Genomic DNA, 21111 nt, shown 5'->3' with positions numbered 1-21111 from the left:
TATTAACTGGAGGTCAGGTCATGTCCATATATGCGAAAAATCCGGATAAAAGAGCTTTACCGATCGTGTAACGCATAAAGAATGTATAGAGCCCAATACGTAACAAAAAATTAGACCCACTCGAATTTTTTTTCTTTCTTCGATAAATATTAAATGGAGGTCAGGTCATGTCCATATATGCGAAAAAATCCGGATAAAAGAGCTTTTCCGACAGTGTAACCTCCAAAACGCATAAAAAATGTATAGAGCCCAATACGTAACAAAAAAGTAGACCCACTCGATTTTTTTTTTGTTCGATAAATATTAACTGGAGGTCAGGTCATGTCCATATATGCGAAAAATCCGGATAAAAGAGCTTTACCGACCGTGTAACGCATAAAAAATGTATGGAGCCCAATACGTAACAAAAGATTAGACCCACTCGAATTGTTTTCTTTCTTCGATAAATATTAACTGGAGGTCAAGTCATTTCCATATATGCGAAAAAATCCGGATAAAAGAGCTTTTCCGACAGTGTAACCTCCAAAACACATAAAAAATGTAAAGAGCCCAATACGTAAAAAACAATTAGACCCCCTTGAATTTTTTTTTTCTTCGATAAATATTAACCGGAGGTGAGGTCATGTCCATAAATGCGAAATAATCCGGATAAAAGAGCTTTTCCGACAGTGTAACCTCCAAAACGCATACAAAATGTATAGAGCCTAATACGCTACAAAAAATTAGACCCACTCGAATTTTTTTCTTTCTTCGATAAATATTAACTGGAGGACATGTCATGTCCATATATGCGAAAAAATCCCGATAAAAGAGCTTTTCCAACAGTGTAACCTCCAAAACGAGTAAAAAATGTAAAGAGCCCAATACGTAACAAAAAATTAGACCCACTCGAATTTGTTTCTTTCTTCGATAAATATTAACTGGAGGTCAGCTCATGTCCATATATGCGAAAAAATCCGGATAAAAGAGCTTTACCGACAGTGTAACCTCCAAAACACATAAAAAATGTATAGAGACCAATACGTAACAAAAAATTAGACCCACTCGAATTGTTTTCTTTCTTCGATAAATATTAACCGGAGGTCAAGTCATTTCCTTATATGCGAAAAAATCCGGATAAAAGAGCTTTTCCGACAGTGTAACCTCCAAAACACATAAAAATGTAAAGAGTCCAATACGTAAAAAACAATTAGACCCCTTGAATTTTTTTTCTTTCTTCGATAAATATTAACCGGAGGTGAGGTCATGTCCATATATGCGAAACAAATCCGGATAAAAGAGCTTTTCCGACAGTGTAACCTCCAAAACGCATACAAAATGTATAGAGCCCAATACGTAACAAAAAATTAGACCCACTCAAATTTTTTTCTTTCTTCGATAAATATTAACTGGATGTCAGGTCATGTACATATATGCGAAAAAATCCGGATAAAAGAGCTTTTCCGACAGTGTAACCTCCAAAACGCATAAAAAATGTATAGAGCCCAATACGTAACAAAAAAATTAGACCCACTCGATTTTTTTCTTTCTTCGATAAATATTAACTGGAGGTCAGGTCATGTCCATATATGCGAAAAATCCGGATAAAAGAGCTTTACCGACCGTGTAACGCATAAAGAATGTATAGAGCCCAATACGTAACAAAAAATTAGACCCACTCGAATTTTTTTCTTTCTTCGATAAATATTAAATGGAGGTCAGGTCATGTCCATATATGCGAAAAAATCTGGATAAAAGAGCTTTTCCGACAGTGTAACCTCCAAAACACATAAAAAATGTATGGAGCCCAATACGTAACAAAAAATTAGACCCACTCGAATTGTTTTCTTTCTTCGATTAATATTAACCGGAGGTCAAGTCATGTCCATATATGCGAAAAAATCCCGATAAAAGAGCTTTTCCAACAGTGTAACCTCCAAAACGAATAAAAAATGTAAAGAGCCCAATACGTAACAAAAAATTAGACCCACTCGAATTTTTTTCTTTCTTCGATAAATATTAACTGGAGGTCAGGTCATGTCCATATATGCGCTTTAATCCGGATAAAAGAGCTTTTCCGACAGTCTACCTCCAAAACGCATAAAAAAATGTATAGAGCCCAATACGTAACAAAAAAATAGACCCACTCGAATTTTTTTCTTTCTTCGATAAATATTAACTGGAGGTCAGCTCATGTCCATATATGCGAAAAAATCCGGATAAAAGAGCTTTACCGACAGTGTAACCTCCAAAACACATAAAAAATATATAGAGCCCAATACGTAACAAAAAAATTAGACCCACTCGAATTGTTTTCTTTCTTCGATAAATATTAACCGAAGGTCAAGTCATTTCCATATATGCGAAAAAAATCCGGATAACAGAGCTTTTCCGACAGTGTAACCTCCAAAACACATAAAAAATGTATGGAGCCCAATACGTAACAAAAGATTAGACCCACTCGAATTGTTTTCTTTCTTCGATAAATATTAACCGGAGGTCAAGTTATTTCCATATATGCGAAAAAATCCGGATAAAAGAGCTTTTCCGACAGTGTAACCTCCAAAACACATAAAAATGTAAAGAGTCCAATACGTAAAAAACAATTAGACCCCCTTGAATTTTTTCTTTCTTCGATAAATATTAACCGGAGGTGAGGTCATGTCCATATATGCGAAACAAATCCGGATAAAAGAGCTTTTCCGACAGTGTAACCTCCAAAACGCATACAAAATGTATAGAGCCCAATACGTAACAAAAAATTAGACCCACTCAAATTTTTTTCTTTCTTCGATAAATATTAACTGGAGGTCAGGTCATGTCCATATATGCGAAAAAATCCGGATAAAAGAGCTTTTCCGACAGGGTAACCTCCAAAACGCATAAAAAAATGTATAGAGCCCAATACGTAACAAAAAATTAGACCCACTCGAATTTTTTTCTTTCTTCGATAAATATTAACTGGAGGTCAGGTCATGTCCATATATGCGAAAAAATCCGGATAAAAGAGCTTTACCGATCGTGTAACGCATAAAGAATGTATAGAGCCCAATACGTAACAAAAAATTAGACCCACTCGAATTTTTTTTCTTTCTTCGATAAATATTAACCGGAGGTCAAGTCATTTCCTTATATGCGAAAAAATCCGGATAAAAGAGCTTTTCCGACAGTGTAACCTCCAAAACACATAAAAAATGTAAAGAGTCCAATACGTAAAAAACAATTAGACCCCCTTGAATTTTTTCTTTCTTCGATAAATATTAACCGGAGGTGAGGTCATGTCCATATATGCGAAACAAATCCGGATAAAAGAGCTTTTCCGACAGTGTAACCTCCAAAACGCATACAAAATGTATAGAGCCCAATACGTAACAAAAAATTAGACCCACTCAAATTTTTTTTTTCTTTCTTCGATAAATATTAACTGGATGTCAGGTCATGTACATATATGCGAAAAAATCCGGATAAAAGAGCTTTTCCGACAGTGTAACCTCCAAAACGCATAAAAAAATGTATAGAGCCCAATACGTAACAAAAAATTAGACCCACTCGATTTTTTTTTCTTTCTTCGATAAATATTAACTGGAGGTCAGGTCATGTCCATATATGCGAAAAATCCGGATAAAAGAGCTTTACCGACCGTGTAACGCATAAAGAATGTATAGAGCCCAATACGTAACAAAAAATTAGACCCACTCGAATTTTTTTTTTCTTCGATAAATATTAAATGGAGGTCAGGTCATGTCCATATATGCGAAAAAATCCGGATAAAAGAGCTTTTCCGACAGTGTAACCTCCAAAACACATAAAAATGTATGGAGCCCAATACGTAACAAAAAATTAGACCCACTCGAATTGTTTTCTTTCTTCGATTAATATTAACCGGAGGTCAAGTCATGTCCATATATGCGAAAAAATCCCGATAAAAGAGCTTTTCCAACAGTGTAACCTCCAAAACGAATAAAAAATGTAAAGAGCCCAATACGTAACAAAAAATTAGACCCACTGAATTTTTTTTTTTTCTTTCTTCGATAAATATTAACTGGAGGTCAGGTCATGTCCATATATTGGATTGCAGATGGAGACACGAGCTCGGAAGAGCGTGGAACCTCCAAAACGCATAAAAAATGTATAGAGCCCAATACGTAACAAAAAATTAGACCCACTCGAATTTTTTTCTTTCTTCGATAAATATTAACTGGAGGTCAGCTCATGTCCATATATGCGAAAAAATCCGGATAAAAGAGCTTTACCGACAGTGTAACCTCCAAAACACATAAAAATATATAGAGCCCAATACGTAACAAAAAATTAGACCCACTCGAATTGTTTTCTTTCTTCGATAAATATTAACCGAAGGTCAAGTCATTTCCTTATATGCGAAAAAATCCGGATAACAGAGCTTTTCCGACAGTGTAACCTCCAAAACACATAAAAAATGTATGGAGCCCAATACGTAACAAAAGATTAGACCCACTCGAATTGTTTTCTTTCTTCGATAAATATTAACCGGAGGTCAAGTTATTTCCATATATGCGAAAAAATCCGGATAAAAGAGCTTTTCCGACAGTGTAACCTCCAAAACACATAAAAATGTAAAGAGTCCAATACGTAAAAAACAATTAGACCCCCTTGAATTTTTTTCTTTCTTCGATAAATATTAACCGGAGGTGAGGTCATGTCCATATATGCGAAACAAATCCGGATAAAAGAGCTTTTCCGACAGTGTAACCTCCAAAACGCATACAAAATGTATAGAGCCCAATACGTAACAAAAAATTAGACCCACTCAAATTTTTTTCTTTCTTCGATAAATATTAAATGGAGGTCAGGTCATGTCCATATATGCGAAAAAATCCGGATAAAAGAGCTTTTCCGACAGTGTAACCTCCAAAACGCATAAAAAATGTATAGAGCCCAATACGTAACAAAAAATTAGACCCACTCGAATTTTTTTTTCTTTCTTCGATAAATATTAACTGGAGGTCAGGTCATGTCCATATATGCGAAAAATCCGGATAAAAGAGCTTTACCGATCGTGTAACGCATAAAGAATGTATAGAGCCCAATACGTAACAAAAAATTAGACCCACTCGAATTTTTTTTTTCTTTCTTCGATAAATATTAAATGGAGGTCAGGTCATGTCCATATATGCGAAAAAATCCGGATAAAAGAGCTTTACCGACAGTGTAACCTCCAAAGCACATAAAAAATGTATAGAGCCCAATACGTAACAAAAATCTAGACCCACTCGAATTGTTTTCTTTCTTCGATAAATATTAACCGGAGGTCAAGTCATGTCCATATATGCGAAAAAATCCGGATAAAAGAGCTTTTTCGACAGTGTAACCTCCAAAACGCATAAAAAATGTATAGAGCCCAATACGTAACAAAAAAAAATCCAGCCGAAAAACACTGACAAATATTTTGTTCTAAAAATACTCAAAATGACTCTAGAAAGAGCCACAAATGACTCAAAATGAGTTACTGGGTCAATATAAAGTAATTCTATAAAATAACACGCACTAATAACCATAATTTGCTTTAAAAATAACCAGAGCCCAATACGTAACAAGAAAAATTCTATGTCTAAAGAAAAAACACTGTCAAATTTTTTTCTAGAAGACTCAAAGGGCGAATTTCTCGACGGGTGGCTTAGCAATTGGCTTGTCTAGCCTCAAGGCTTAAGAGGTCGTAAGACCAGGCTTAACTGAAAACGTATTTCCCGAAGCACGGCTACCATAGCCTCGAGGCTTCGTTAGCCCGTGGGCCAGGCTTGTAGGATTAGCCCCAGACTTCAGTCAAATTTGCATTTCTCGAAATCAGTCTTCTGTAGCCGTAGTCTACGCAAGCCTGTTAGACCAGGCTTACAGCGGCTTTTCTTGGCCCTGCCTCAGAGCAGGTCTTAGGTCGTAAGCCTTGGTCTATTTCAATTTACAAATGATTTAAATTATAACGCAAAGTTTATCTTTCATATTTTTTACGGTCTTTCAATTAACATGAGTAAGCAGTCGCGTCTAGGGTGCACACCTTGGTCTGGCGCGGACATTTTAAAAATTAATTTAGAAGAGCAGCAACGACATCACTTGCATTACATTACAGGTGTTAAATCTACATCATATGCAAAATTTGAGGAAATTCGCACGAGTCCGTTTTATAGTAGGGCCATTTTGTCTATAACTGGTCTTTACATGTAGCCCTATGGAGAGAGTGCCCGTTGAGGGCGCTATAACCCCCATTTTTGGAACAAAAATGTGATTTAAAAAAAACGGACTCTAGGCATTCTAAATTCTAAAATTGTCAGAGTATGTAGTATGAACATGTAGAAATATAATCAAGTAGTTGCCCTACCTGCTCTTCTCCGAAAAAATAAAAAGTCCTATACCTCAATGATAATGAAACATGTGGGTGGGGGAGCTCTTGGTAAATTAGACCTGTTTCTGAAGGTTATTAATTAACCTCATTATTTGGTCATTTTAACCATAAGAACTCAATTTTTAAGGTTAAATAAATTTGTACCATTGGCCTACAATGTATATGTCACCAGCTTTAATACCTTAAATATGGCATTTGTACCATAATTTTTTTTTCAATCCCACCTCCCCCCCCCTCCATGTCAAAAAGAAACCTACGCCAATGTTCCGGGCACATTCCAAGCAGATCCCATAACTCCTCATACCCACTCCACCCCTTACAAACCCAAACAGCATGAACGATGCCTGCCCCTCATTTATTATGTTTGCCCCCGCTTTCCCCCACCCCAGCCCAAATGAAAATGTCTATAGTTACGCCACTGTGGGTAAGTAATTGTTCGATTTAGTTGAACATTTCAGCATTTTATTTAAGTTTTCATTTGAATTTTTTTAAGTAGCTGTTGCTATCATAAGACCTACTCATTTTGAATGATGGTTTTTTTAACAACGATATAATTTTAAAAAAATTCTTTCATCATCATCATGATCATGATCATCATCATAATCATCATCATCATCATCATCATCATCATCATCATCATCATCATCATCATGATCATCATCATCATCATCATCATCATGATCATCATCATCATCATCATCATCATCATCCCTATCCAAGCCTTAATAGTTTGATATATTTGACACGAAACAATAATGTATGCAGTATTAAAACTGAATTTACGGATAAAGATGCATATAATATTGCTATATCTTCTACTTCAATAATTATAAATATTGTACCAACAGATAACTTCTTTTGAGATCTGAGAAGACTACTGTTATCAGCAGTAGATAGCACGTTGGTTGCTTTCCTTTTTAGGGGAATCACAGATTCCTTTCCATTAGGTTTACAGTTTTACCCTTTTTGGGATGCAAAGAAAAAATCACGAGTATAAAGCATAGACGTATCATTCATACAAGTTGGACTCATAAAAAGTCAAGTGGAAATAAAATAATACATAAAAGACACAAAAACAGACACAATATTCTTGCATCAAGTTGTGTACGGTATAAGCCCAAGCACAAGACCGCGGGTCCAGGCTAGTCTTTGCGCCGGGAACATTGCGATAATGAGACGACAACCTTGTTAGTACGGTAAACCGTGAGGACCATAGCTTATGTACATCTACCTCCAACAGCCTATACAATTAAATCGCTGGTTGAAAGGGACGAGGTTGTCAAGCGTTAAGCCTGCAAGGCCACTAAGACTAGGTTGAATTTGCGTTGAAGAAATCCGGCTAGAGTTAAGACTCGGGCTTCGAGAGCGGGCTAGGCTTAGTAGCCTCAAGGCCACCTTAAGACTACGGCTTAATAAGACTCCTGTCGGGAAACTCGCCCAAAATGACTCAAAATTAGTTACTGAGTCAATATAAAGTAATTCTATAACAAAAACATGCACCTAATAACCATAATCAGCTTTGTTCTAGAATTATTCAAAATGACTCAAAATGAGTTACCGGGTCAATATAAAGTAAGTTTATAGCAAACAAAAAATGCAACTAATCACCACAATAACCAGAGACCAATACGTAACAAAAAAATTCTAAGTCTAGAGAAAAAACACTGTCAAATTTTTTTTTTTCTTTCTAGAAAGAATCAAAATGACTCAAAAGGATTTACTGAGTCAATATAAAGTAATTCTATAACAAAAACATGCATTTAATCATGATAATGTCCTTTTAAAATAACCAGAGGCCAATACGTAACAAATAAATTCCAAGTCTAGAGATAAAACACTGTCAAATATTTTGTTCTAGAAAGACTCAAAATGAGTTACTGGGTCAATTATAAAGTACTTCTATAAAACACATGCACATAATATCCATAATTTGCTTGAAAAACAACCGGAGCCCAATAGGCCTACGTAACAAAAAAAATGTATAGAGCCCAATACGTAACAAAAACCACTACAGAGGGAGGGAGTATGAATAAAGTAATTTTAATCAAATTTTAGTTTTGTTACGTATTGGGCGGGATGAATTATTTTTTGCCACTTTTTGTTCTAGGTAGAAGAGGTTGAGCCCAATACGTATCAAATTGATACGTACTGGGATTTTGTTACGTATTGGGCTCTTACAATCGCCAACAGGAATATTCATAGTTGGTAGGTGATTGGTAGATATCTCCTCCCATATTGCCACTCTTTTACTGTTAACTGACGTTTTAAGTGGAGTAACACTTTTGAGGAAGCTATCTCTGGATTTAAGACGACTGTCTGGAGGGACATGTCCAAACAGGGGATGTCTTATATCAGTAGCTTGGTGCTGGCGATCTTTCATGCTTGTTACATTACGTTGGTGTTGCTCTAAGACAACCTGTTATCAGTCGACAGCTAGCATTCAGGGCTGGATGCATCTTCATTACATGAGGTGATCTTTCCCATACAGGGTATTCATAATCTGCTGTTGAGTAGCATACAACCAAGGCCGTTGCCTTCATGCCTTCAATGTGTGAGGACTTGCACCCAGCTTGTTCCAGCGAGTTTACTCAAGATGTTGTCTCTTGTGCTGACTTTCATCTTTGTCTTTTCAACATGGTTCTTATAGGAGAGACACCTATCCAGAGTAAGTCCAAAATAAACAGGGTATTCACCGTATTCTAGTGCTGTACCAGACCAGGTGACATTAAGATGGCGTCTAGCTTCACGGTTGCGTAAATGAAAGGCACACAGTTGTGTCTTTGATGTGTTGGCTCGCAGGTGGTTATCCTCATAGAGCTTTGGAGAGACGTTATTCCACAACTGTGAAATCTTGAGCTTCAATACCGAGATCGTCAGCATAGATGAATCGAACAGTGTTCTCACTTAATCGTTCATATAGATGTTGAAGAGGAGTGGTGAAAGCACACTTCCCTGTGGAAGACCGTTCTTGAGCCTACGCCATCTGCTCTTCTTGCTACCCATCTCAACAAAGAAGAGTCTATCCTTAAGTATGCTTTCTATTAGTTCTGTTAACTGTACATCTTTAGTCAGCTCCTGGATCTTGTGGAGAAGACATCAGTGGTTGAATGTATCGTAAGCTGCTGATAAATCGACGAACACAACTCCAGGCACCATTCCTTTCTCGTAACCTTCTTCGATGTACTGGGTGAAGTTGAGAACTTGGTTGTTGATTTGCCAGAGCGAAAGCCGGCTTGCTCAAGGATGAGGCGTTCATCGATAACAGGTGAGTATTAGGCGTTAGTTCTTTGGAATTGATGGATCTTTTCCAGGTTTCAGAAGTACTGTCACACGAGCTTTCTTCCAGATCTCTGGGAGCATGTGTGTTGCCAGACATTGATTAAAGAACTGTAGGAGCCACTTCCTTGTCTCAAGTCCAAAGTTTTTGATCTGTTCAGTTGCGATGTTGTCTAAACCTATCGCTTTTCCTGGTTTTAGAGTGGACATTCTTGCTTCCAGCTCCTCCATGATGAAAGGTCTTGTAAAACCATGGCCCTTGCTGTCCTTTTGACGGTTAAACTTGATCTTTTTCTGTTTTTGTTTTCACTTCTACCATTCAGGAGTAGTTGGTGTGCGACTTGGTTTGCTGTAACCTTGAGTGGAACTGCTATGGAATCGCCTCTGGGTTGAGGATAGTCGACCAAACTTTCTTGCTATTCTTTGACATATCTGTTAACTCAATCAAGGCATTCCAGGTCTTGCGGCGCTCTTGAGAGATACTCTCCATCAATTTCTTTCCTTTAAAAGTTGTTTCGTCAGAGAAGGGGTCTGTCTCAAACATGGTGATATATTCTTCATAGAGCTCCTTCCTTTGAGAGTCCAGGGATGTAATTTACTCTGCAACCTCGTAGGATGTGTCTTCCTAACTAGTGGAGTGAATTGACGGTTGCTACATGCTGTTGGCTTAATATGTTTCACTTTCTGATCCAGTTCGTCAGTAAAGTTCTGCCACTTGGCTTTCTTGTAGTTGAAGCGCCGACTGAAAGGCACCGTTTTTGGTTTGAGGACTGCATCTACGTTGATACCAATTGGACGGTGTTGACTTTGTGGGATGGAATCCATTAAGAACTTCTGGCACATGCCTGCAATGTTGCTAGTCACTATGGCGAGGTTTGGATTGTATCCAGTTTCCAATGTCACAGTAGAACGAAGGAGGGAGCTTGGGGTCATGAATGAGACTGAGTTGGTTTGTGTCCATCCACATTTCTACCGCTTCTCCATCCTTGTTGGTTTCTCTATACCCCCACAGGGTACTGTGGCTATATAAGGTCACCAATAATGATTTGAGGCTTGTTGTTCACATTGGGAACTGGTTGGTAGAACTTGAAGGCAACAGTGGTGGTTATACACAGAGGTCACTACAACACTACTCATTTTCACAGTTAAGATCTTAATGTCTTCATCTGCAGAGAGGGACATAGCTTCTATAATTGAACCAGCCTCGACAAATACAGCACTGCCATTCTGTCGATGGCTAAAACCCTGCCAGGTATGGTAGGGCGGATGTTGTTACTTCCTCGACGTGCCTCTTGCAAACAGAGGACATCACACTGGAGATTGTTACACAACTCGGCTACTAAGCTTTGCTTAGCAGTTGAGAAACCTTCGACTTTGGATGATATGACTGTCAGCCCAGGTCCTAGAAAGGGTCCTCGTTGTGGCATCGTGGTGATGTTTCTGTGTTACTTGTACGTGGTGGTGATAGGATTAGTTCATCTGGTTAGGCGTTATGCAGGGTCGCGTGTATACAAGGACGCTCATATCTTAACCCCAAGCAGAGCATAATGCTATGTCTTCAGAGTCTATGATGCTATACAATTTGTAAAAGCCTTCGGCACTTCCTATATAAATACCTTTATCATTTTAGCTGTGAACTACATTCCTCGTCAGAAGTCTACATCCCTCATCAACAGACCAGAAGGCAACGGGTCATATGAGAATGCTTCCACAACAACATCAGTGGACTTAGTACACCAGTGAACATCAGTATATACAAAAAGTGTTGAAAACGTGTTGAAACTGTCTTAGTAATAATGTTCAATCAAATTTATTTTTAATCAAAAACAAATACACAGACCGTGTACTGTTGTTACCTGCATGCTTTTGCCACTACAGTTTGCAGATCGAAGATATTGAAGATGACTCGTTGGTTGATGATCTTGTAAGTTATCCCCGCAACACATTTCTGAAAATCGAATACATTGGTATGGATATGTCAATAAGAGGAGGTTCAATTGAACATTCGTGAAGTTTCATATGATATGTAATAATGATAACTCACTTTAGCAGTGTACTCAATATCTTAGTATTAAAAATTATGATTGCCTTTCTTCGCTGGAGTCAAAACTACACTACTCACCTTAGCAAAAGAATAGTCTGCGTCTTGGGCCACGGCACCGGTATTGGGCGCTTGCGGCATTGGTGCTATAGAAATAAATTATGAAATAAATGTTAATGTTGTGTCATATGTAAAAACTGTTGTAAAAAAATACATGAGAATTTAATATTTCAATTGAAATATTGGTAAATGGTTAAAATTATTGAGCTCGTAGGGACATTTTATTGGGTTACGATACAAAACCTATAAGGGACGGTTTCGTTTTATATAAATGTCGATTTCCGATTTGATCAAATTCAAATTACTTCCAGTATATAGTTTAAACTGTTCTTACAAAAATCTACAAAAATAGTATTGCCAGCATTCTCAAGGGCAAAGTCTCACCAAAGTTCAGTCTTACATAAGCACCATCTTACACTTTCATTGAAAAAAAGTTCATATAAAAAGTTTAAAGAAACAAAGTTAGCAACCGGATTCGATTTATATACAGTTCAGCATTAACTCTATTCGAGATCTCCGATTGCTTCACGATCTACGCCTAAAATTAAACTTTCAAAATATTAAAAATCATACATACGTGTGCAAGGTAGAATAGGGTCAGACACGTTATTATTGCAACACCGGTGGCAGAGAATCAATGGCGATTGCTCTGTTGTTTGTGGATAGTTTCTGCATTTGACCGTACTGTCTGGTTGAAACAAGCTTCTGTCGTGTATCAATATGTAACTATCGGCAGGAATGTCTGTCTGTACAGCAATTTGTTCTTGTACCTCGGCCAATCTATATGAAACATATCGAGGATTTATAGTGCAATCAACTTTTTCATGTGTGACTTCTAACAAAGAGGCACTTGTTCCCGTAGTATTCCTCATTCAAACCAATTCAATGCACGACCTCGGAGTTACCTGCATGACTTCGGCGACCTATTTTGAAGCAGTCATAGTTGCACATGCAGGTACTACTTTTGAAAGTCCTATATACAAGGTATAGCAGTCGCTGATAGGATATGCAACTTAGAGAACACGGATAACCTCTTTAGTTGTCTTATAGACACTTGACAATTTCTGCATTCTATATTGTTCACAAATGACAACTATAGCTACTATATATACTTCAGCTAGGGCCTTCTTGTATGAATTACTCATCGGATGACTTGTTAAATAATCTTACACGGTATAGAACAGGGCTGTCAACTCCTCACGCATTGAGTGTGACACTCACGCATTCAGGCACATTCGCGCACTCTCACGCCTGGTAGCAAGATCTCACGCCGTGTAGTAAACCTCACACCAAGAGCTGCCAATGTACAGGGCGTAGTAAAATCTCAAGCATCGTCAAAATATTTTGAAATAACCAATAATAGTGTACCAAATGGTGCACCAAATAACTTCATTCAGACTTTCATTTTGGAATTTTGTCCACAGTTATATGGGGACTACGCACGGAATACATATTTTGAATGAACTTTATAATCTTAAACAATATCTCACGCCAAGCAATGCTGAAAGTTGACAGCCTAATACAGATTTTACATAGCCAACCAAACGTTTTATCTTATTAAAAAGCTGTGAATTTGAATAATTATCGTTTGAAAAAACTGGGTTTTTTATTTCTTTTTTGAAGCCTTTCTTCCGCAGATTTATTATTGGACAGCAACAACTAGTACCGAGAAACTCACGTGAATTCGGGTTTACTGTAAAGTCTCAAAAGTTGCGAACTTTCAGCCACATATAAGAATATCTTCTTCATAGCAAAGATCCGTTGCGTTGTGTCGAAGAACGTCTTAAAAGACCACATCTTACTAGGATCACTTTCTAGTAAGCCAGCTAATATTGGTGTAATGAGCTGTCTTAAGCCTCTGAAGCGTAAACATGGATAGACATAATGAATCTCGTATAGTTTATCAAACAAGTATATATTAGATTTATTCTTATCAACTTTAATTTAAAACATTATAATTTATAGTAAAATTTGGGCATTCAGTGGTGTGAGCGAATCTTTGTTGATAATATTGAACGTAAACTGGGCTGCATGTCTTCATCAAATTATCTGTGGCACCCAACATGAAAGCCATCACGACAAAATACCAATCGTGGCCACAACAAAACAAAATCGAATTTCGGTCGATTCCCTGCAGATTCCCTGGGCCGATTCACAATACGATGCGCCTCCAACAGTTGCCGGGGAGAGGCCAAAATACGCAGTGCATCATGGAAAAAAACCGCGTAATTCAAATACAACACAGCATTTTATGTTATTGTGTGTTTAAATGTCAATATATATCAGATATGCAGACTAAATCATTAATTTACAATTTTATAGTAGATCCATTTTCTAACTATTTCTGTTCAACATTATTATTATTACAGCCGCGTGATAATCTAATGACGAAGAGTTTTTCGGAGCTAGATATATAGATGCCGTTGGTGGCGTCTGGCCAGATGAAGGGGGCTATACCCGGCTACCTGTACACATGGAAGAAAGAGATAAGAAGGAACCACAACGAACGCATTCACTTTGTCCACTCCCTTTACCGACATTTAGTTGACATTGTTATTCATGAGGATTTACTTTGATCAATACCCCGCGTTAAATAGGTGATTGGTATTGTATTCCATGTATTTGCATGTCTTCTGGAGCGTGTGTGAAGGATGATTTGAACTAATGACCTTCCGTGCAAGCACCCTATAGGATTTTCTTTGGTGACGTGATCATCGGTCATTGATGGCCTACATCTTTTTCTTCCATTTTGCCCAATTTTTCCGAACTTTGATGACTTTTTTCTCAGAGTTGGCAGTCTTTGGCACTGAAACGAGTTAGCTAGTTACGATTATACACATATAAACTATTAAATTAAACAGGTTTTATGTACCGGACTCAACCGGAACATTGTACATTATTTAAGAACATTTTACATCTATTTTTCATCGAAAAAGTCACCAAAATCTTACCTTATTTGCTAAAGATGAAAAAAAAAAAAAAAACGGCCGATTTTGATTACCTTTTCGATGTTTTATAGGACATTTTCTACACAACACGATCAAGAAAACAGTTTGACTTTAGATCCCAAAACAAAGCTACTATACATGTTCAGAGCATCAGTGAAATTCCATAATCTTACTTATGAGTAGCGTTTGTTTGTTCGTGGATGGGTTTGTTATAAATTTTTCCAGTAATAATTTTGCCAAGCATCGATCGCGGTAAATGGATCATACATGAAAGTAAGTACCATTAATAGCTTTTCTTTTCATGCGTCAATAGATAAGCGGATTAAAACTTGGCCGATCGAAGTCGTTGTGGTTCCTTCTCATCTCTTTCTTCCATGCTGTACATGTATAGACCCGTGACGTCACGCAGACGTCACGGGTCTATTAGATTTGTCGATTAAATGCACTTTTTTGCCCAGATCTATGCTGTTTCGTATATTTATGAGCGTTTCCAACCCTTTTGAAACCATTCTAAGGCATTCCATGCGCTACAATGTCAAAATTGTGGCTACAATATCTCGGGCATCTCAGAGCATTACCTGGTTTTTCCATATGAAAGTAATTAAGGTGTTCCATCAAAGCTTTCGTCGTGTGCTGCCACCTAGCGGTGGTCCCGGGAACGTTGCGTCCAGGAGGTTACAAACTGGATTGGGAAGAGCAACCGCTGGCGGCACATCGTATTGTATATAGTGATACATGCATTTTTACAGAAACCACCCCTGATCAGAGCATGAATGATCAATCCGAAAAAACAATGGGAGAAGAAGATAAGGAGGCATATTATGTAGAAACAATATCTTTGAGGGATATAGCTAATGCACAGTAGGCTATATCAAACTGAGCGAATGGGTCAATTTACGCACTCGGAGAGATGGCAATATTTCGTCAATCCTTTGCTGTATTCAATTCTTCCGTGTGTTGATGTCCTTTGTACTGCTGATATGACACCAAGTTCTTTCTTAGAAGTCATCTCGTACCTAACAATTAAAACATGAGAGATTTTATAAGATGTAAGAGGTATCTTCCCCAAACTTCTGGAAGTGTGTTTAAATTGCATCTACGCGTACTTTGCAGACAATGGAAATGACTAACAACAAATCCATGGCGCCGCGATGGGTATGGAAAGAACAGGAAGCCATAAGATCAGTTACTCTCTCTTCCGCTCACTCTCCCCTCGGGACCATGTGGTGGTGATCCATGTCGTGTGATCAAGCAAAATTAGTCTGAAGTCTGGCATATTTAATTTTCATCTTTCTACTTTGATGTAAAAAGCATTTACAAAGCTACATTTTGCAGAAAATTACCCCATTGAAATTGGACAAACTGTTCCAAAGATATGAGCAGTTGAAAGGTTTCCAAGACAATAGGAAAGAGAAGAAATTATTTCCTTTGTTTAACTATATCTCAAAATCAATATTTCCGACCTCCGACTGATTTTACTTGATCACAACACATTATATGAACGATACCCATACAAACTTAAAGAGTAAGCGGAAGAGTATTTGAATTTCAAATCAGCCAATCCAGCATAAACTAGATGTAGCCTAATCATCTTCTCTGGTGTAATTCAGACTCTATACCACAGGCAGATGGCATCATATCTAACCATACAGGAGGCCAAAAAGGAGAGTTCTCACATTAACAGTGTATCTAATTGGTCCTTTGACAAAGCTACTAAAGCTAAGGAAGCTAAATCCAACAACAGCCATACAATACAAACGTTGAGCTAAAAGGCAAGCGGTTCTACCGTAAATCTTCCGTAATAATGATTTGGACAAGTCAAGATATTTTGAAAGAGATGTGAATGAGTCTATTTACATCAGAGCCCGCCAACTATCACTCAACCGCGACAGGGGCTGATCCAAGTTACCAAGAGTGTACGATCAACTTTTGGTGTCACGTGGCCGAAAGGTCTATGTTACTGATCCCTAACCTGGGTTGCCAGTCTCCTGACATGCCTGATGGCGGTTAAAGTTGTGACCAAAATTTGAGGTACGTCTTAATTTTACATTAAGATCATAGGTGAAATTAATTATGTTAGCATGTTGTTCTTCATGATGCAGTCATGTCTACAGTAGAATTCACCACGACCTTTGCAGGACTTAAACCCCATTAAAAGCTATTAAACCAAGATAACACTCATTGAAAACAGCTCAACTATGTTAAATCAGATCTTCTCTGGTTAAATCCACACTACACATGTTTCTGTTTTACCTGTGCAATGAGCAATGAGCTGGTATTATAGTTTCAGTTGGGTGAACGACTATAAAGCACACGCAAGGTAACAATACTGTGTGTGCCTTTGTTTACGAAATGAAACAATAGTCTGCATATTGTTAATCAATGAGAAACATAACGGTTTGGAAATAATTTCTTCATATTTTTGGAGTTATCTGTCGTTTACATATCCTTCCTAAAACACCTAAATTAGCTAAAAATTAGGACATGTTACAAAACTATATTTTCTAGAATATCAGAGAGAACTTTAAATATTGGCCGTTATTTTTCACACAGTGACGTTAACTAGGCAATGCCCTATTACCTATAACATACACTAAAACACCAAAGTGCGAATATTACCAAACACCTAAATTAGCTAAAAATTTAGGACATGTTACAAAACTATATTTTCTAGAATTTCAGAGAGTACTTTAAATATTGGCCGGTTATTTTTCACACAATGACGTTAACTAGGCAATGCCCGTATACCTATAACATGCACTGTTTGTAGAGGTCATGCGTCAATGGTGAGAGTACTGTGTATTATGTATAGGAAAATGGACAGTAACTGCAGTATGTCTAATTCTGATTTATTTTAAGTTGTTCGTGCTTAGTGTCTACATAATCTTATCCATTCTTACATTGTTTTCTTGTTGCTTCTACCTCCGAATGGCCTGAACGGAAGATTACCAGTAGCAATATGATACAAGGTAACTCCTAGGCTCCATAGATCCACTTTGGCAGTGAATGGATTGTTCGGAGTTTTCCTTAATAAAGCACGGCCGTACATATCTGGATGCTGTTAATATGAAAATTGGTGATATACAACAATCTCTCCATAAAATTAGTTATAACAAATAACTTTGTATAAAAAGGACATAAGAAAACCAGATATTATTTGACTTCAACGTGTACGCTTCAATTTCTAATAAATTTCGTCAGTTAATTTGTTTTGTATTTTTGGATTTCTATATCAATTTCATCTCTAATGGTTTTGTAGCTGTACATAGTTTACCGTTTTATTCTAGCTGATTTGACTAGATTTGCTTATGATCTAATAAAGGTTCTTAAACTTTGACCAGAGTGGCAATTGAATATTATAGTTGAATGAATTCTATGCAACAACAGTGGCACAAATCGGGGAAATCCAAAGGGAAAACCCCTACAAATAGTTTGTATTCAAATTCATTGTTAACGTAAATAAAATATTGAAAAGAATCAGTAAGGTGAAGAATGCAATTGAAAATAAAAATTAACACAGTGAACTATCACCATAGTAAGTCAACATAATAAATGGTTGACAGGCTTAAAGTGCGATGATTGTGGCAAGCCTTTGAGGTAGCAAATAGAAAAACGAAAGACCCGGTATAGTAAATCAAGCTAGCAAATCTAAATCAAATCAACTCCCGGGAATCAACTTTATTCCAAATCACAAAATACATACATAAATAGCATTTAATGAAATGGAGAAGGTGAAACGAATGCCTCAGTAGCCACGCCCCGCAACACCTCGCCCCTGCCCTGAGATAACTTTATGCTACAATATTATTACCCACACAAAACATACAGGGCTGGCATGATTTTTGCACAACATAATACATGTAGTACTCCATACCTGGAGCCGATTAAAAAGGATATTGTGTTCCGAGTGAAGCACTTGCTTGACTCGTCAGAGTCGGAGTCAAACCCTTATGTATACGATAAGTTTTGGACAGCATTTTGGGCGGAATGTATGTGGGTATAGTTGTCTTTAAAGTGTTTTTTTTTTCAGCTTAGATATTGTATGCGATCCATTCACTTCCTATTTTATTCAATTGGTGGCGGGGATGACGTGCTTTCGGTTAACTTACGAGATACTCTTCAGTTCCGTAAAGACTCATGAACTGTTCTCCTTCTTCCAGTTCTCTTGCTGCGCCAAAGTCAGCCAATTTGAATATCGATCGTTTATCAGCTCCCACTCGTCTCATAATGTTTCCTGGTTTAATATCTCGATGCACTATGTCTACATCTTGCATGTACATCATTCCCGCAGCTGGAATTAGAGTCATTTGATCGCAAGATGTCATTTTCTCATAGAGATAATGAGACGATTTCACGATGAATTCATTATCAATTGCATAAAAGCAGAGGAGTAAAATTCTTTTGTGACAACATATGCCTCTAAATTTGCTTTAACATGTCGAACGGTGCACATCATGAAGAGAGAGATACTTACTAAAAAATACTTACTAATATCTTTCAATATACCAAGAAATTCGTCTTCTTGAAAACCAAATGCATACTCTGGTTTTTCTAACATGTTTAATACACTGCAGTCACATAGCTCCATGATCAATACCCTTTCTCTGGTACCAGTCTGCGTAGTGGTAGTATTTTGGACGATATTCAATATCATCCCAAAAGTCAGCGCAATTATAGCAATTAAAAGTGAAACATTAGTGCAGAAATATGTCACAATACAAAATAAGCATCCGACTTTTATACAGTCGATTGATTAAAACATGTATAAACTATACTTTCATTTTTACACTTCAATATTTCATTATATCTGCATATTCTCTACTTGACTTACATCATCTTCAATAGCTAGAAGTCTGACGATATTTTCATGTTTCAGCTTATGAAGTACTTCGAACTCTCTGTCTTGCACGTCCCCTGAGCGCTGATAACTCGCTCTGTTAAAAACCTTGATAGCAACTTTCTCACCACTTTTCTAGTTAAGAGAGAGGTTATTACGTTTTCATTACAGAAAAGATAATTAAATTTATGTCTTATAATAAAATGTGTGAAGCAAAGCATGAGGTATTACAGTTTATCTGAACTTAGATTGAAAAAGATGTTAAAATATGAAGCATTTTCATATCCTTTTATTAAATTTTTTTATACATGTTATATGATAATGAAAGGTACCTTATTCCTTCCGAGGTAAACTGAACTCGTAGCTCCATCTCCAAGTATTTGATCCGGGAAATAAATGAAAGATCTAGTGCTCTTTAATCGACACCCTTTACTGCTAGTTGTACTACTGGATTTATTCTTCCACCCAAACATCGTTACCTAGAAAATAGACATTGACGGTCAGTTTCATACTATAATGAAAAGAATGATTACTTTATTTATGTTGGAATTTCCCATATAAAAAGTGAAGAATGCTCTAGAGATATCAGTGATATTTGTAGGTGTGTTAATGGGACACTGAAGACTAAGCAATCTGCTATCCCACTCGCACCAGTTGCCTTTATGTTCTCAAGAACAAATTCTAATCATTACAGCAAGTTACCACAGACCGAGTGACAAACTATAATAAGCTGTGACATCATCTCCCAATTTACATATCGCCGTCAACAGCCAACACAATTGGAGCACCATTGGCCTATTTGCCAAATATTCATGAGAACTGCATACACTGCCACGAGAGGATCATCATGTAAATGAGAATGTACACAATGACCTGCGCATACACGGCTATAGAGGTTGTGCATATGACGTATACCGTAAATATGGCGGACTACTCAAATGTATTCAACAAAAGCATGATTGCAATCTACCGCGACAGGTCGTCTCACACACATAACAAATGCACAACAATCAAATAGGTTGATGACAATATTTGATTGAATGGACTGTACTGCGCCACTGATTACGGTGAAGCACGCCGGTTCAAATCCTTTGTTGGAATGTGAACCTGTTATGCAATATCGATCAGCCAAGCAGAAGGCAAATTTCATCAAGCGGCCATGAGTCATGCATGATCAATTTACATATAGTGGTGGTTTCCGACCAATATTTATAAATATTGAATGGTACAGGAAAATATACCCGAATGATGTGAAAATTTGCTTGAAATATACGTTATGGTTCATACTATCGAGTGAGTTTGATATTTTCATGAATGGACTGTAGTATTAATGGTAGCACACAGCCTTCTGTACAAGTCAGCGCTGACCGCACGGTACCATGTATTGTCAATGGCATTATCGGGCCTTAATTCACTACAAAACAGTGAAATTCTTGGTTGAAATTACATCAGGTACGTGTGTCGGTTTTTTAATTTTGTTTAACATTAATGTAATATGAAGATAACATATTCAAATCAATATTAATTGTGATATTTTGGTCTAAATACATTTGTTTAGCAAGAGATAGGATACCAAGAAGATAAATAATAATAT

At 37.2% G+C, this 21111-nt stretch overlaps 1 protein-coding gene across 1 annotated transcript in view; it reads right to left on the bottom strand.

Annotated features, from left to right (window-relative positions):
- LOC140148211 (inhibitor of nuclear factor kappa-B kinase subunit epsilon-like) overlaps positions 1-19995 on the bottom strand; it is a 48172-nt gene extending 28177 nt beyond the window's left edge. Inside the window, exons 1-10 of the mRNA XM_072170077.1 lie at positions 19850-19995; positions 19512-19652; positions 19169-19295; positions 18790-18971; positions 17581-17738; positions 15583-15696; positions 13411-13590; positions 12310-12512; positions 11754-11818; positions 11488-11579 (exon numbers count right to left, since the gene is read on the bottom strand). Of these exons, the coding sequence (XP_072026178.1) occupies positions 11488-11579; positions 11754-11818; positions 12310-12512; positions 13411-13590; positions 15583-15696; positions 17581-17738; positions 18790-18971; positions 19169-19295; positions 19512-19652; positions 19850-19990 (1403 nt within the window). The 5' untranslated portion in view covers positions 19991-19995. The remainder of the gene's footprint in view (positions 1-11487; positions 11580-11753; positions 11819-12309; positions 12513-13410; positions 13591-15582; positions 15697-17580; positions 17739-18789; positions 18972-19168; positions 19296-19511; positions 19653-19849) is intronic.
- Between the last annotated feature and the right edge of the window lie 1116 nt (positions 19996-21111).

The sequence above is a fragment of the Amphiura filiformis genome, chromosome 3 (genome assembly GCF_039555335.1).
Source record: "Amphiura filiformis chromosome 3, Afil_fr2py, whole genome shotgun sequence".
Lineage (NCBI taxonomy): Eukaryota > Metazoa > Echinodermata > Ophiuroidea > Amphilepidida > Amphiuridae > Amphiura > Amphiura filiformis.
This window is presented reverse-complemented; position numbering and strand designations above follow the sequence as displayed.